Source organism: Arachis ipaensis, chromosome B07 (genome assembly GCF_000816755.2).
Source record: "Arachis ipaensis cultivar K30076 chromosome B07, Araip1.1, whole genome shotgun sequence".
Classification (NCBI taxonomy): domain Eukaryota; kingdom Viridiplantae; phylum Streptophyta; class Magnoliopsida; order Fabales; family Fabaceae; genus Arachis; species Arachis ipaensis.
In genome coordinates, this window is record NC_029791.2 from 17,502,333 (window position 1) to 17,521,398 (window position 19,066).

The 19,066-nt window shown below is 37.7% G+C and overlaps 2 protein-coding genes across 2 annotated transcripts; both read left to right on the forward strand.

Moving 5' to 3' along the window:
• On the forward strand, positions 342-1,827 carry LOC110265004 (serine/threonine-protein phosphatase 7 long form homolog). The gene is made up of 3 exons (XM_021107722.1): positions 342-430; positions 859-1,601; positions 1,683-1,827. The coding sequence occupies exons 1-3, from the start codon at positions 365-367 to the stop codon at positions 1,825-1,827; spliced, it is 954 nt and encodes a 317-aa protein (XP_020963381.1). The 5' UTR covers positions 342-364.
• On the forward strand, positions 6,818-10,603 carry LOC107606822 (anthranilate N-methyltransferase-like). The gene is made up of 3 exons (XM_016308837.2): positions 6,818-7,280; positions 8,719-8,783; positions 10,307-10,603. The coding sequence occupies exons 1-3, from the start codon at positions 6,839-6,841 to the stop codon at positions 10,601-10,603; spliced, it is 804 nt and encodes a 267-aa protein (XP_016164323.1). The 5' UTR covers positions 6,818-6,838.

The window sequence follows — 19,066 nt, forward strand, 5'->3', positions numbered from 1 at the left end:
ACAGGAGTGCATAAACCGCTACAACCAGCCGCGATTTATGTGTGTGAGTGTGTGAGTGTGCCAGCAGCGGTTTACGTGCGTGTGTGTAAGTGTAAACCGCTACTGGCAGTAGCGGTTTACGTGTGTGTGTGTGTGTAAACCGCTACTGCCAGTAGCGGTTTACGTGTGTGTGTGTGTGTGTAAACCGCTACTGCCAGTAGCGGTTTACGTGTGTTGCGTTGCCTATATAAACCGTGGTTGTAGCCGCGGATTATGCATTTAGATGGTTTGTGGAGTTTTTTAGAGAGAGAAAATTCTAGAGAGAGGTCAGAGCAAGTTGTGAGCGGGTCCGAGGTATCTCAGCGGTGACATCTGGCCAGTTATCATGGCAGGCAGGACTCTGTACCGACTGAACGGTGTTGCGCATATTGCCGGTTCTATTGGTGACGAGGTTAGTTAACATTTATTTTTTTCTAGGCTTTGCATATGTTAGTCAGAAAAATGGTAGGTTAGGTAGACGAACTAGAATTTATAGATTATTCCCTCTAGTTTGAAATTAGGCTTCGCATGCTAGGATGTTACTTCACTGGTTAAGGAAAGGGATAGCTGACGTTAGTGAATTATTTTAGTTTGGTTAGGGCATTTGTATGATATGAAGTTTTAAATTTTAAAGCTTTATAGTATTTTAACATTTCTGGCTGTTATTTATTAAAGTATGGATGTTGTTATTTTTCCTATCGTGACTAGGGAATTTTTTTTATTTTTTACCTAGGAGAATCTGTTGATGGTTTAATATATTTGTATCCAGTTAGTTATGGCAAATTTTTTAAGGATAGGAGAATTTAATTGGACTCTGTATATCTTTCTTGTTCTGTGCAGCCCACTAGGTGTATATACAGTGTGAGACGGCAACAGAATATGCCCTTGCATGATAGGATCATCCCGTATTTAGAGAGGGTTGGATTGTACCATTTGGCCAGGCTAAATAGCGAATGGTTCTGGTTGGATGAGCCACTGGTTAGTGCGTTCGTTGAGAGGTGGCGTCCTGAGACGCATACGTTCCACCTGCCTTTCGGAGAATGCACAGTGACATTGCAGGACGTGGCATTCCAGCTAGGGCTGCCTGTGGATGGTGAGGCTGTGAGTGGTTGCCTTGGTGAGTTTGAGACATACATGGAGGGTGGCCGACCAGCTTGGGAGTGGTTTGAGGACCTATTTGGTGAGCGCCCTCCACCGAATAAGGTCAAGCAGATGACAGTACACTTTACATGGTTTCGCGATAGGTTTAGGGTGCTACCAGTAGATGCGAGCGAGGAGACTGTCCGCATCTACACACGGGCCTACATCATGATGATGTTATCGACTCAGTTATTTGGGGACAAGAGTGCGAACCGGGTACATATACGGTGGTTGCCATTTGTGGCAAACCTTGATGACATGGGGAGGTATAGCTGGGGGTCGGCCGCTCTGGCATGGCTGTACCGATGCATGTGTCGGGTAGCGAACAGAAATGTGACTAATCTTACGGGCCCGCTCCAGTTGCTACAGAGTTGGATATTCTGGCGGTTTCCGTCTTTGAGGCCGGAAGGGTTTGAGGCTTTCTCTTTCCCACTGGCATCCAGGTATGTGTTATATTTTATTACTGTTAACAAATTTCTTTGGCGTTTTTATGGTAGTTTGTGTCTCATATGACTTAAATTTAGGTGGTCTGCCTACTTACCTCCTAACGATGGAAAGGAGCAGAGAGTCATAAGGTATCGGCTTGCATTGGATCGATTGACCGCTTGTGATGTAAGTTTTATAGCAGTTAGAGTTTTTATTTTTGCTTCGCTATCTAAATGTGACTAGATATATACTTGTTCTTGTAATGTATGATGAGTTTTGAAATTTCAGATTGTATGGGAGCCCTACTCCGCACTTGATGTACTTGCCGTTGTCCATCCAGAGATACTTACAGAGGAGCATAGTCGCCTATGGCGAGCGGTGACCAGTTTGATATACTTTGCGGTCATTGAGTGGCATCAGGTTGACAGGGTTGTTCCACAGCTGGGTGGAGTACAGCATATCCCTGAGGACGCTTTGAACGTAGACTGGCTGCATGCTAAGGACAGGAAGGGAGGGGATAGGTGGTTCCCCCATTACTATCAGGTCTGGCATTTGCACTGGGGAGGGGATAGGTGGTTCCCTCTTAGGTCGGCTGGTGTCAGCTTCATCCATGTTGTTGCGGATGCGGGTGGAACGTGGTCGTCCTTCTCTTGCCCTTCTCATGCCTGGGTCGGGGATCACTGTCGGCCCGTCATATGGTGGCCAAAGCCCCTCTGGAATACAAGGTGAAAAGGACATTTGATACACCTTAAAGACCTCAGATATGGTGTAAACCTCATCGACATAAGTGGCCCAATCTCGCCGTGACTGCGCACAGCATACGAGGGCATGGCAACAGGGATAATGCAGCGCCTGGAAGTATCCACAATCGCAGGTGCGATCCCTAAGAGAAACCTGATAGCTACCCAAAGAGAATTTGCCGGTGGGCGTCGTCTCAGCCACTGTATAGTCAAGGTGATGTCTATCAAACACAGTCACGGTGAAGCACCTCGAATCCTTCAGGTTACGCTCAATGGCCTTAACTACTGCCTGTGAAAACCGGTGCCCGGACCCTAACTGTGCCTCTGCCGTCTGACCCCTGACAACAAACAACTCCGCCAATTGGAGATATGTCGACTTAACCAGAGACGTCACTGGTAGGTTTCTTGTGCCCTTCAAGACAGAGTTCACACACTCAGAAATGTTGGTGGTCATGTGACCATATCTTCTCCCCCCATCCTTGTGTTGTGTCCACCTCTCATACTCCGTTCTGTTTGCCCAGTCGCACATGGCCGGGTTCTCCGTCCTCATTATATCAAACCAATAGTCGAATTCTGCTTCTATCTTCGCATACGCGGCATTCACCAGCCACCTCCTCGCATCCTGTCCCTTGAAAGTGAGGGCAAAATTTGCAGCAACATGCCGAATACAAAATGCCCGATAAGCATGTGGAGGTTGCCAACCACTATCGGGAGACTCTAGTGCAGCCTTGATGCCGTTGTGTCTATCAGATATCACGAGAATACCTTCCTGTGGAGTGACATGCCTTCTAAGGTTCGAAAGAAAGTACGACCAAGACTCTGCATTCTCCCCCTCCACGAGTGCAAACGCAACAGGCAAAATATTCGAGTTACCATCCTGAGCGATCGCCAACAACAATGTCCCGCCATACTTGCCATAGAGGTGTGTTCCATCGATGCTAACGAGCGGCTTACAGTGGCGGAATGCCTCAATACACGGAGGGAATGTCCAAAACATCCGATGAAAGTAGACTCTATCTTCATCAACTTGGCCACCCACCCTAATCGGGGACGTCTTGAGTAGAGCAACGGAACCTTCCATCGTGCATGAGACCCCAAGGATCCACCGAGGCAGATCAGCATATGACTCCTCCCAATCGCCATATATTTGCGCTACTGCCTTCTGTTTCGCCAACCACACCTTCTGATAACTAGGCCGGAATCCATAAGTCGCCTCCGTTGCCTCTTGCAACACCTTGATCGACACCGACGCATCAGCTCGAACCAACGGATAGATTCTCGCACAAATCACATGATAATCAAGCTGCTTGTGGTCGCTTGATATCGATGTGGCCATACACGTGTGCGGACCGTTGTACCTCCTAACTTTCCATGTGCTCTTCCTTTTCCGCATGACTATCCGAATCAACCACGTGCACCCGTTACCAAACTCTTTGCATCTCCCTTGGTATTTCAGATTGTCGGACTCCATAACCTTGTACTCAACTCCACGCCGAATATTGTAATCTTTTACACTCAACACGGCTTCCTCTTTACTCTGGAAAGATTGGCCAATCTGAAATTCAGTCATAGGTGTCCCATCATGCATGCCCTGCCCATCGAATGTTGCATCTACATTCTGCTGTTGGCCGACGACTTTCAAGTTCAAAGAAGAGAGGTGGGGAGGGTACTCTTGTGTTGCAGAACCGGAACCTCCATGAGCTGAAGGTCCACCTCTTGGAATATCATCATCACTATCCCCACCAATATCGACAGGCTCCGCATCTAAATCATCGTCAAACAGTGTATTCTCAACTCGATCCGGTCCGGCATCGCATTCAAAATCAGGAACAACATGACCAATATATGCATGAACAGCCCCAGCACGTTCGGGCTCCGCATTCGGAACGGCCACTGCTACCACAGGCATCGATGTTGATGCACCACCAGCTGGGGTCGACTGAGGATTAGGTGCTGATACTCCCGAGCTATCCACACCATCTTCTAACTTCGCAAACAGCTCAGTTATCCTCACCTCCGGAAAACTGCGCCTGCAGTGAAACAAGACCTGCAAGTCTTCATCCGATCCGATCACGAAGGTCTCATATCGCACAGCAGTTGAGACAACATCAATGGGAATCTTGTAAAATAATTTTTTTACCCACTTCATCCCACACGTACCGAGCTTTCGTAATATGCTTTGCTTAATCTCGGCCAACGTATTCGACGATCGGATAAAAATACTAAGCGGTTCTCTATCTGTGAATTTTACACCGTGCCTTTTGCTCTTTTGAATTTTTCCAGAGCAGTGAACCAGAGCTACAAAACTATCCTCCCCCTCCATTTGTGAATAACACTCTACCTCTCCACATTTGGCCCCTCTATGGTTTATATAGGCAGCCCCATTCAGCCCATCACACGTAAACCGCTACTGGCAGTAGCGGTTTACACACACACACACACACGTAAACTGCTACTGCCAGTAGCGGTTTACACACACACACACACATGCACGTAAACCGCTGCTGGCAGCAGCGGTTTACACTCACACACTCACACACGTAAACCGCTACTGCCAGTAGCGGTTTACATAAAATAGTGAAACAATGCATTTGCGTATTGAATTTGAAAACAATGTATTTGCGTAATATTGGGGGTCAAACAATTTAGATGCGTAAATTGCCCTTATTTTTATGTAATAAAAAAAACACAAAAAAATAATTAAAAAAGTCGTATAAATTCAATCACTGCATATTAAAATTTTTAAATTCGTTCTTTTATTATTAGTATTTTTCATTTTTTTGTCAAAATATTTTTCAAAAAAAAAATAAAATGATAAACGGGCTAGCCCGTTTAATCCATTGGGCTGGCCATAAACGATCCGGGTTAGAAAATTCTGGCCCGCGAACCCGCGAGCTTAACGGACCGGGTCTAAATGGGCCGGGCTAGCCCGTTTGACAGCCCTAATGATAAGTTTATCATGTGCCCTTAAGACACATGTTAGCAAAACCCTAAAAAGAATATACAAAAAATAGAGTCATGCTACACATTCAAATCTTTCTGATAACCAAGTCCAATTAAGTTGGTCCAAACCCAACAAAAATCAAATTTCATTACTGAAATATACGCTCCAACTACATGAACGTTCTCGCGTTTCTCTCCTCATCTTCCTTCTTTGCGTTTTTTCTTCTTTTTCGCATGTTTTCTTCTTATCATCGGTCTTTTATTGCTGTTGTTGTATTTTTTCTTTTCTTCCTCATCTTTTTAGTGATTTTGCAACATTATGCGTTTCTTCTTTTTCTTTGTTTGATTTTTTCTTCTTTTTATTCTTGTTAAGAGAGTAAACCAGACGAATAATGAGAAGGTAAAATAACAAGAAGAAGAAGAACAAGAAAAAAAAGAAGAAGATGATGATAATGATGAAGAAAAAGAAGAAGAAGGAGGAGAAATTTTGAGTTCGGTGCATTCTGGATTTAAATAAGGTACACTTTTAGTTTAAACTTGTTTTAAACTGAGTTTGTTTGTGTGTCGTCATCATTAAAAAAATTTACTGCATTCTGAATTTGAACGGTTATACATATAAAAAGAGGATAACGATGATGAAAATAATGATAATGATGATGATAATAATGACGATAGAGGATGATGATGAGGAAAAGGAAGGAGCAGATCGAGAAAATTCAAATAAAAAAGGAAGGAAGATGAGTAGGAAAAAGAGGAGATGGAGGTGGTGGTGGTGATGACAATAACAAAATAGAAAGATGAGAAAAAAAAAAGAGGAGGAGGAGGAGGAGGAGGAGGAGAAGATGATGATGATGATAATGAAGAAGAAAAAGGATGAGGAGGAGTTTTGAGTTATCATTAAGTAATTTCAGTGCATTCTAGATTTAATTTCGGTGCATTTTGGATTTAATTTTGTTCATTCTGGTCTAAACTTATCGTTAAAAAATTTTGATGCATTTTGAATTTAAATTGTTATACATATAAGAAGAAGATGATGATGATGATGACAATAACGATAACGATGATGATAATAATGATGATAGAATAAGAGTAGGAGAAAAATGAAGGAAAAGATCAAAGAAATTCAAATTAAAAAAAGAAAGAGGAGGAGGAAGAAGAAGAGGATGAGGAGATGGAGATGGAGGTGGTGGTGTAGTAGTGGTGACGACGACAACAAAAAAGAAATATGAGAAAAAAAAAAGAAAGAGAAAAAGAGGAAGAAATAGTGACATGAGTAGAAGAAAGAGAAGCGACTGCGAAAAAAAAAATGAAAAGAAATGCAAAGAGAAGGAGAAAAAAAAATGCATAATGTATGGTAACAGTTATAACAACTTGATTAAGTATTTTATTTTGTTATACAACTTTATTTCAAAAGATATTATGTCGTTTTTAGTTGTGCCTACAATTCCGAGAAACAGTATATATATTTAGTCTCATGAGAGGAATGTATTATAAGTTCACTTCAAAATACAACTACATATACATTACATTACTTGCACCCCATCCTGCTTTAATTTCGTCCCAATTCACAAATGGCTCCCGCATCAGAATCCGATGCAAAACTACTTGAGCTCCTCAAGCTACCACAAGATGAAGAAGAAGTAGATGGCTTCTTGTTTTCTCAAATGGCATGGTCAATTGTGGTTCCAATGGCTTTGAGAACCACAATAGAGCTTGGTGTATTTGACATCATAGCAAAAGAAGGCGAAGGTGCAAAGCTCTCAGCAAAAGACATTGTGGATGACATTGGAACCAAAAACCCTGAAGCAGCATCAATGTTGGATCGTGTTCTTAGGCTTCTTGCAAGTCACTCATTACTGTCTTGTTCTGTTGTTGAAGATCCACAAAGCTCTAATAACTTGCATCAGAGGCTGTATAGTCTCTCCCCTGTTTCCAAATATTTTTTGGGTGATGCTGATGGTGTATCTTTGGGACCCTCGTTGTGGCTGCATCTAGATAAAGTCTTCACCCAAAGTTGGTTAGTATATAGAATTATAGATAGATGCATAGATATAATGTGGAGCCTGATAATAGCTACCATGACCGATCAAATTAACAATATTTAAAAACTTAGTTTTTGCAATACTTTTATTAGGGTCATCATAGTCATTAAAAGGTTTAATTACTTTGTTGTTGTTTATAGTTTTACAAAATTTGTAATTAAGTTTTTATATTTTTTTATTGGATCACTACATTGCTTTTAACGTTGTAATTAGGTTTTTGCTAGTGTAAAAAATATTAGAATTAACAGAATATTTCTCTAAAAATTGAAGGTATCTGCAATTAAAAATATAATTAGATCTTTGACTATATATTTTTTTTGGAAGAATATTTCGTTAACTTTAACATTTTTGATATAGAAAAAATCTGATTACAAAATTAAAAATAGTATTGGAATCTAATTATTAAAAGGAAAAAAAGTATAGAAACTAATTACAAATTTGATAAAATTATAGGAACCAATAAAATAATTAAACCTCATTATTATAATAGACATCATAACACACATATACATACACACATATTGAGTTTAATTTTGATGCACTAACAGTGTAAAATATTTTATATAGTCGTACAATCACATCCATCTGTTAAGATGATCATTCATGCGGTCAATAAAAATTAAATAATAGTTGTTTTTATGATATGGTGTTACGTATTTACATTGATAGTGCATTAAAATTAAATTCTATTTAAAAGCATTGTTAAATAATAAAACTGTTACTTTGGTCATATTAGTAAGTACGATAAACTCAAGAGAAATATCAACAATCTCAACCTTGATCTTCAGAGAGAGAGAGAGAGAAATTCTATTATATCTATGTTTATGGTGGCTATGGTAATTATACAAGTGTTTTAAAAATTAAAGTCACATTTTTTTCTATTTTAGTTACACTTTTTTAGCAATCCTTTTTAAAAAGTGTTGCTAAATAATAAAAAAACGTTTATATATGTTAAAATACTAGTATACAAGCTTTTAGCATCACTTGTTTGTTTTCAATGATTATTGTTAAGATAGTAAACACCTGATTAGTCATACATTTTTGCTAATTAATAATTAATTACATGTTTTTGTAAACTTTTTATATTTATTAAATTCTGTTATAATATGTTGCTTCTTTTTATTAGCATAAATTTTTAGAAAGAATGATATTATAATATAGTATTAGAGTTTTAGGTTCGAAAGATGGGGAATTCGATTTTTAATAAATTCCAAAAGTATAAAAGAACACAAGACAAATAAAAAAAAAGGTCCATGCAAAATAATTCAAATAAACCTAAAAAAAATTCTTACTTAAAAGAAAATGTTAAAAATATAACTATTTATATTATGATTTTATTATTATATATAGATTTTTCCTTTTAAAGGAAATATGACAAATGACAATTGTATTTTCTAATAATGTTGCAGGCGTGGAGCATGTGGGAGGAGATATGTTTGAGAGTGTTCCTAATGGAGACGCCATTTTCATGAAGGTGGGAGGAATATATATTATGCTTTTTCGGACTAAATTTTTTTTATATATTGTTTTAGTGATGGTGAATCACTTAAATATTAGTGAATCACCTTAAATTTAAATATTGGATGATTTAATATTTAACAATTTTTTAAGGGCGTCTGTGATAAAAATAATTTGTCAGAGATGTATTATAAAAAAGAATATTTTTTTATTAAAAAAAAATACAATTTGTGAAAGACGCATTGTGTTAATCTGCCAAATGCGTATTATGAAAAAAAAAATATTCATAAAAACATAATTCACAGATAACATATTATCAATCATGACACATACAGAAAATATATTGTCAAATTTCAACCTTCTACTAAATAGTGTTATTTTAATTTACTTAGCTGAGATAATTAGCCTTAAGAACTTAAAAATCTATTGTAGAAAGAGAGTCTGATTTGTTAACCATATATCATTTTTTATTAGGCTCTATTTTTTTTTAAATGAATAACTAACAAAAATGATGTGACATAATTCTTCTAAATGTTTCTTTAATCAAGGATAAGAAAAAGACTATCGATCAATCATGCATTTGAGGTTCATTATAAGAGAAATGATAAAATGATTTTTCTTTTCGGGGGTACATATACTTTAAATTTTAAATCTCATTATTTCATTATCATAGGATATATAAAACATAACATTCGCTAATAAAATAAAAAAAATATCTGCACTATTGTTATTTGTATATTTTTCTTATATACTTTTTTTTTGGATAAAATATTATTTTAGCCCTTAATATTTGGGTCAATTTTAATTTAGTCTCTAACGTTTTAAATATTTTATTTTAGCCTTAAAATTTTTCAAACGTCTTATTTTAATTCTAAAAAAGTTTTAAACAGATTTAATATTGTCCAACCATTAGATTTGATACAAATAATTCGCATTTTGAAAAATAAATAGCATTCGATTTCAGTATGTTAGTAAAATCAATCTACCAACGATCACTAATATAAATTTTTTTTTAATTTTAAAATATTAATAATTAATTTTTAGGATTTGAGGTTTTGTATATAGAGAAAATTGAAGGCAAAAAAAGTATTACAAGAAGATTTTGGTTATACACGTAAAAAAATATATGACTTAACTAATAACGTTATAATGTCTACGTCCCTTATATATTCTGTTAACTATTAGCGCCAATTTTAGTAGTAGGACCACATTAAAACTATTTAAAAGTTTTTGGAATTGAAATAAAACATTTGAAACATTAAAGACCAAATTAAGATCCAACCTAAATATTAGGGACAAAGCAATACTTTATCGTTTTTTTTTATATAAAAGACGAACATTTTATCTTTTTTCACTTGTTATCAATAGTTTTAATATCAAAAAATAAAAAATTCCACTATACAAAAAATAGAACCGTATACAAAGATAGTGCATATAATATTTTTATAAAAAAAAATTGCAATTCCCATAAACATTAATTATATAATTATCATATCACATATTTGATGTCATAGAATTGTCGAACCGAAAATTTTGTAGAGAATACTTTATGATTGGGGAGATGAAAAATGCTTGAAGATATTGAAAAATTGCCTCAAGGCTATTCCGAATGATGGGAAGGTTATTGTGGTGGAAACAATGGTTTTCATTGTTCCTGAGCCAACATCTTTTGCCAAGAATGCTTTTGGAAATGATGTTATCATGATGACTCAAATGCCCGGAGGGATTGAGAGAACAAAACAAGATTTCATGGAGTTAGCACATGGATCTGGATTTAGTGGCATAAGATTTGTGTGTTGTGTTTCTAGCGTCTGGGTCATGGAGTTCTACAAGTAATTCTACACACGCGTATGTTACTGCATTTTAGACTATATTTGTATTTTGAAATGTTTACGATGTTTCTTTCTAGTTGTTTCAATTGAACAAGTGTTTGTGATTGTTTGGATAGCATATCTTTTTTAAGAAATAATTTTTTTAAAATATAATTTTATATATTTAAAGCACGTTTCAAAAATACATTTTAATAGAGAAATATGAATTCAAAATAGACACATGTTAGTAAAAAATAATTATATTCGAAGGTTGAGATGGTTTGAGATGTTAATAAAGTTTCGAAATGGAAGTTGAGATCAAAAGAGATGCACGTGAAGGCATCGAATGGAAAGCTATTTGGCACGGATTCGATGGACATAGTAAATTGAATAGCTACTTGAATGAGGAAGATCGAAGGTTTTTTCGAGTTAAAGGGATTTTCAGTAACTGTCACACGTTTGGGCAGAAGAGCGGGAACAGTTACCCAAATTTTCGCACACAAGGGGGCATCATGTCATTAATGGTCGGTTATGGAAAAAGGGCTATAAATATTAGAAAGTAATAAGGAACCGAGGTTGGAACTTTTCTTCAGAAATACACTCGAGCACACTCATATCCCAGCAAATTTCTGATTCTGTATTCGAGTTCGATTTCTGTAGGGTTCCTTCCATCTCTTTTTCTTTTCAATTTACAATTTTAGCAAATTCTACTTTTCCTGTTCAATTTATCTTTAAAGCATCTTTTAATTTCATTGTCATAATTACATTTCAGTACCTTTAATTTTCAAGTCAAAAGTCCTTTGATTCAATCGGAGGCATTTTTATCTCTTTGTTTAAATTCAACGCAAACCATTTCAGTTCCAGTCATTTTTACTTTCAAAGCCTTTATTTTACACTTTTCCAGTCTTTTCCTTTAATTCTCGTCTAATTCGAAGGTCTTTGATGCACTTATAGAAAAACTGGTACCTGCAAGAGAGGAGTAGGTTTCGCTCCCAAACCATTAGAATTGAACCACCTTCAATTTGCTAAAAATCGACAAAACAAATTGGCACACCCGGTGGGACAGTTTTAAACTGAAGTCTGTCAAATGATTTTGGTTTCATTTGGTGTATGCAATTAAGAAGTGGAAGAATTATTCACATGGCGGATGAAATGTCGAATGTGAATGGTGGTTTGTCCACCAATGACAGCATACTAGTAACTGTACAACCTTCGGACGTTACTTCATGTTCAGAAGGCATAATTGTGAGTGAAAGTATAGTGGTTACTAATGTTCAGACTGGAAAAAATGGACGTAATATTCGTCCACGTAGTAACTTACCACCAATACAGCCTCCGGTAACTACTGGTTGGCCTCCTTATGGCCTTCCTCCTGGTTATACTCCGCCAGTGAGCGGTTTTGTTCCTCCTATCCTTGTTGGGAGTGTAATTGGAGTAAATAATTCTCAAAACCCACAACAACATTCTGAGTATTCTCGTGATTATAATGTGGACTCTACGTCGAACGCCTCCAATTCGATGGCAGCGTTTCGACAACAGGTAGAGGAAAGTCATCATGATTTGGTTATCTTATTGACTCAGCAAATGACCACAATTCTAAATCCTATGATGGCTGATTACAAATTGAAATTCGACTGTCTTGCAAGGCAAGTCGAACGGGTTGCTCGAATCGTTGATTATGATGAAGGAGAAAGGCATGATGCCAGGGGGAATAATGAGGGTTTCGAAAATATATTTCAAAATTAAAATAATATTTTAAGAAACAGAGAGAATCCTCAGTTAAATCCCCGTGGTCAAAATACAGATAACGTTCTGGCCCGATTACGCGCTAATCAGGGTGGTGAACATTATCAAGTTACGAGAATTGTGGAAGATGTGCTCAATAGAGTCGGTTTGAATGTCGGGTTCATGAATCGACCCCATTTTGTATCTGTTTTTCCTCAAGTTATTCAAATGGCCGAAGTGCCAAGAGGTGTGAAAATCCCGAAAATAATTACAAAATTTGTAGGAAAAGTTGGAGAATCGACTACTGAACATGTCGCTCGATATTTAGTCGAGATTGGGAATCCAGCTAATGATGAGAATTTTAAAATGAAGTTTTTTCCTTCTTCGTTAACGAAGAATGCGTTTACTTGGTTTTTGAATCTTAGACCAAATTCGATAATGACTTGGGCTCAGTTGGAAACTGCTTTTTATGCCCAATTTTATCGAGGGGAATTGAACGTAGCAGTTACTGATCTAGTAGCTTTGAAACGAGAAGATAGTGAAACCATAGATGATTATATGATACGTTTCAAAAATGCTAGAAGTAGATGTTATATGTCATTGCCTGAGAGTGAAGTAGTGAAAATAGCAGTTATGGGGTTAGGATTTTATATGCATCGAAATTTGTTTAATGTGCATATTCCTAACTTAGCCAATTTGGCAGAAAGGGTTCGTCAAGTCAAACTTCTGAAGAAGGAAAAGGAGAAATATGAGAATGAAAAAAGGCTAAAGAATAGACCTTTTACTCAAAAGGAAAAGGTTGCTTATGTGGCCATGGAATCCTAGGAGGAGGAGTCTGATTTAGAAGCAGAGGTTGATATAGCCGAACTTAATAAGGGTCCTCCATATGTTTGTTATTTGCTTAAAAAGCTCCCTAGTAATGAAACGAATAATTCAAAACTGAAGAGTGGAAAGAGATATAGTTTTGATATCTTGAAATCTGACAAGATTTTTGATGTGTTGCTGAAAGATAAATAGTTAATTTTGCCTGAAGGCAGAACTTTACTTTTGGTGAAAGATTTAAAAGGGAAACCTTATTGTAAATTTCACCAAGAAACTAGTCATTCGACTAACAACTGTGTTCGTTTCAGGGATCTTATACAGGAGGCTATTATGGAAGGGTGTTTGAAGTTTGATGATGGGAAAAAGGAAATGAAGATTGATTCTGATCCTTTTGATGCTGAAGCCAGTTTTGCGGAGCCATATTTTGGTGTGAATATGGTTGGAATGTCGTATGATTCCGATGCAGCTTTGGGTGATTTTGAATCACAAGTCCGATCTGTATACCCTCGTGTGGGAGACGGTTTGTTGGATTTTTTGATGCAGTAAAAGCTTAATGATCGGGACGTATCTCTGTGTCTCGATGCAATGCGGTGTTTGACGCTGAAGCCGCAGCGATATTTGAGAGAAAGAATGAAGAAAGAACTGGCTCATAGAGAGGAGCAGGCTCGTCAGAAGCAACCAATTCGACGAGTTGAAGGACAAAGCTCCAAGGCTCTTCATCAAAATGCTAGTGCACCAATAAGCCATTCTAAGGCTATGGAAGTTCAATGGATTCGAAATTATTAAGAATTCCAGAATCGAGATGCTCAATATAAGCAGAACCCACAGTGGGGACATCGAGGACTCCCTCAAGGCCAATATCCCTATTATCGTGGTCGAGCTAGGGGATACCCAAGGGGTAGAGGAAGAAGGAATCAACAGCAAACAAAGAAGCCTCAAACTGATAAAGGCAAGGGGGCAACGCCTTCGGTGCACTCTCGAATAGTCTTTCCATCCGATGGAGAAATATATCCAAAGGGTATTCCTTCCCCTGCAAAGTCGGATAAAGGCAAAGCAGTAGTTAGCACTTCAAGTGTTGACAAAGAAAAGAATGCTGACTTAAATGAGGAGTATTTTGAAGAAGGAGATGATGAGATGATTGGGACTATTTCAATTATCTCGACTGAGTATTTGGGTGAGTATGAAGGTGATCCTGAAGATGATTATGATATGGATGATGAAGAGGCTTTTTCGTTCATTCAATATGAGGATGAACCGGGATATTTTATGAGGCCTTCTGAAAACACAAAAGTCACATCTCCGCCCACTTCATATTACTGCAACTATGAGTGGAATTAAAGTAAATAAAGGACTAAAACCCCAAAGTGGTCCCTGAGATTGGGCGAGTTACCCATACTTGTCCTTGACTTTCAAAATTCCCTAAAAGCATCCCTGACATTTTGCTCTGGGACCCATAGTTGCCCTGCAACCCTTTTTGGTGCCAAGTCAGCAAACGGAGGGATGATCTGGCACCTCCAATGCCACGCTGGAGCCAAGTGAAACGACGCAGTATCAATTTGGCGCCCAATGAAAAAGTAAACGACGTCATTCCTAAGTTGGAGCCCTTGAAAACGGTTTTCCTTCAGCATATTTGTTTGAACAGTCTCACACTTCGTCTCCTCTCCTCCGCTCAGTCCTCGTCTTCCCATTCTTTCATCAATGGCAGCGACTTAGCCTCGTCTTCCCCGTCTCCTCCACTGTCACACTTCGTTTGAATAGTTTGCTGCTCCTTTGGAGGCAAGTGGTTTCTCTGTCTTCTGCGTCGTTGAAGGTATGTGTTGGTTGAAATAATTTTCGAATTTATTTCATGAATCAATATATGATGAAGGTGTATAATTGTCTTGTTACTGTGTTGGGTTGTCCTAGAGTTTCATGGCTGCATTACCTTAATGGATTATATTTAAGGATTTTTGTTAGGGCAAAGGGTTTGGTGTATATATGCTCTATTTTTTGGCAATGAAACAGAGATTTTTTCAATAGTGGGTTAATGCATGTTGGTGACTGTGATATTAATGTATAGGATTTTAATATGATGTTGAAGTCCTCTGGGACGATTGTGTGAGATTTAATCGTTTTGATTTGTTGGTGCAGATGGATGTGTTGTTGGATATAATGTTTCATCATGGAGGAAACTTTGAGAAAGATGATTAAGGAAATTTGAGATATACCCCTGATAACTTAACATGCCTAGGTGATCTGGATGAGGATACCTTGGACGTTTTCTTCATAAGGAATTATTACAAGGAGTTAGGCTATGACAAGATCCTTCATTGTTGGTGGCTAGTTTCTAACGTCCTCCCGGGAACTAGATTATTACTCACGTTTTCTTCTTAATCCAGTGCTACTCTCATTCGGCAAACCATGAGAGTAGCACTCTTGCGCTCCTCCATTTCCAGTACAACAAAGTCAGTGGGAAAGGCGAATGGCCCAACTCTGACAATCATGTCTTCAATCACGCCTGATGGGTATTTAGTGGAACCATCAGCAAGTTGGAGACATATCCGGGTTGGTTTAACTTCTTCAGTTAAGCCAAGCTTTCTGATAGTGGATGCAGGTATTAGGTTGATGCTTGCCCCAAGATCGCATAAAGTTGTCTTGGTGCAATTACCTTCTAATATGCATGGTATCAGAAAACTCCCAGGGTCTTTAAGCTTTTCAGGAAAGCTCTTCAGAATGACTGCACTGCATTCTTCAGTGAGGAGAACTCTTTCTGTTTCTCTCCAATCCTTTTTATGACTCAAGATCTCTTTCATGAACTTGGCATAAGAAGGTATTTGCTCAAGTGCCTCTGCAAAAGGAATCTTTATTTCAAGAGTCCTTAGATAATCTGCAAAGCGAGCAAATTGCTTATCCTGCTCCTCTTTCCGGAGTTTTTGAGGATAAAGTATCTTGGCTTTATATTCTTCAACCTTAGTTGCTCCAGGTTTATTGCCTACAGAAGTGGTTGAAGAAGCCTTTTTAGAGGGGTTGTTATCAGCATTTGTGTGTGTCTGATCCCTCACTGGCAATTGAGTGCCAGGGTTAGAAACTGGAGTAACGTTAGATGCCAACTCCTTCTCTGTTCCTGGCGTCTGAACGCCAGAATTGTGCCCATTTTGGGCGTTCAGCGCCAGATCCTGCCCATTTTGGGCATTCAACGCCAGATCCTTGCCCATTTCTGGCGTTGAACGCCAATCCTGCTTTGTTTCTGGCGTTGAACGCCAGTTTTGGCCATGGTCTGGGCGTTCAGCGCCAGCCTTCCACCAATTTTCTGGCATTTTAGCGCCAGAATTATTTTTCCCTGGGCTCTTACTGTCCTCAGGTGAATCTTGGGGGGTTTGCTCATTTCTTGGCTTTTTGCTGCCTTGAGGAGGGGTATTTAATATTTTCCCACTTCTTAGTTGAACTGCTTGGCATTCTTCTGTTATTTGCCTTGACAGCTGCTGCTTTGTTTGCTTAAACTGTTCGTCCATATGTATATTAGCCATCCTTGTCTCTTGTAGTCTATCTTTGAATTCGGCTAACTGCTTTGTTAGAAAGTCCAATTGCTGATTGAATTCAGCAGCTTGTTTTACAGGACTGAGTTCAGCAGTTGCTGTTTTAACCTCTTCTTTCATGGAAGGGTCACTGCTTAGGTACAGATGCTGATTCCTGGCAACTGTATCAATGAGCTCTTGAGCCTCTTCAATTGTCTTTCTCATGTGGATAGATCCACCAGCTGAATAATCTAGAGACATCTGAGCTCCTTCAGCAAGCCCATAATAGAAGATGTCTAACTGAACCCACTCTGAAAGCATTTCAGAGGGGCATTTTCTTAGCATCTCTCTGTATCTCTCCCAGGCATCATAAAGAGATTCATTATCTCCTTGTTTAAAGCCTTGGATGTCTAGCCTTAGCTGTGTCATCCGTTTTGGGGAAAGTATTGATTCAGGAATTTTTCTGTCAGCTGTTTCCATGTCCTTATGCTGGCCTTAGGTTGGTTATTTAACCACCTCTTAGCTTGATCTTTCACAGCAAATGGAAACAGTAATAGTCTGTAGACATCCTGATCTATTTCCTTATCATGTACTGTGTCAGCAATTTGTAAAAACTGTGCCAGAAACTCTGTAGGTTCTTCCTGTGGAAGACCGGAATACTGGCAATTTTGCTGCACCATGATAATGAGCTGAGGATTCAACTCAAAGCTACTGACTCCAATGGAGGGTATGCAGATACTACTCCCATATGAAGCAGTAGAGGGGTTAGAATATGACCCCAGAGTCCTCCTGGACTGTTCATTTCCGCTTATGTCCATGATGGAGAAAGGGAGATGATGTAAAATAGAGAAAATATTTTTATTTATTTATTTCAAAAATAAAATAAATTAAAATAAAATAAAAAAATTTGAGTGAAGAATTTCGAAAAACTGAGGAGAGAGAAAATGGTTAGGAAGTTTTGAAAAGGATATGATGATTTTTTTTTTGAAAAAGCTTTTAAATTTTGAAATAAAAATCTGAATTTTAGAAATAGATTTCGAAAATTTGCTTTTAAAACAGAGAGAAAAGATATTTTTGAATTTAAAGAGGAGAGAGAAAACAATAAGATAGCACAAGATTTAAAATTTTTAGATCTGATGCTCCTTGTTTTCGAAAAATTTTAAGGGAAAAACACTAAGGAACACCAAACTTAAAAATTTTAAGATCAAGACACAAGGGAAACTCAAGAACACTTTGAAGATTCACAAGAACACAAGAACACGCAGGAAGAACACCAAACTTAAAATTTTTAGAAAACCAAACTAAAATTTTCGAAAAACACAGAGAAATCAACAAGAAAACACCAAACTTAAAGTTTGGCACATGATTTAATAGAAAAATTATTTTTGAAAAAGTTTTTAAAAAAAGAAAATAAGGATTCTAAAATTTTAACACGACACTAATATGAGACTCTAAACAAAAAGAGAAATTTTTCCTAATCTAAGCAACAAAATAAACCGTTAGTTCTCCAAACACGAACAATCCCCGGCAACGGCGCCAAAAACTTGGTGCACAAATTGTGAATCACACTTTTCACAACTCGTACCACTTACCAACAAGTGCACTGGGTCGTCCAAGTAATACCTTACGTGAGTAAGGGTCGAATCCCACGGAGATTGTTGGTTTGAAGCAATCTATGGTTATCTTGTAAATCTTAGTCAGGAAGTCAGTTATATTTATCAGTTGAATTGCGAATAACCAAGAGAGCATAAATTAAAGGTTACTTGTTATGCAGTAATGGAGAATATGTTGGAGTTGAATCAAATTTTTGCTCAGCTCCCTCAATTTCAGCCAGAAAAATACCTGAAATTACAGAAAAACACACAACTCATAGTAAAGTCCAGAAATATGAATTTTTCCTAAAAACTAATGAAAATAAACTAAAAACTAACCAAAACATACTAAAAGCTATATGAAATTAACCCCAAAAAGCGTATAAAATATCCGCTCATCAATGTCATGGTCAAGTCGAATTCGGTGAACCAGCACATTGATCATTTGAGAAAGGCATTCATTACTATGCGAAGGAAAGGGTTAAAAATGAATCCTTTGAAATGCGCCTTTAGAGTGTCGGCAGGAAACTTCCTAGGTTTTGTTGTACATAAAACGGGGATTGCAATCAATAAGAATAAGGCTGATGCAATTTTAGCATTGACTTCTCCTAAGTCGAAAAAAGAAGTACAGTCGTTCCTGGGGAAAGTGAATTACCTTCGAAGGTTCATATCGAATCTTTCTAGCCGAACTCGAGTGTTTGCACCTTTAGTAAAATTAAAGAATGATTCGCAGTTCGAATCGACAAATGGGCATCAATAGACTTTCGAGTCAATATAGACTTATTTGTCCAAAGCTCCAATAATGGCGAATATTCGCCCACATGAGCCTTTGAAATTGTACATTGTTGCCTCTAC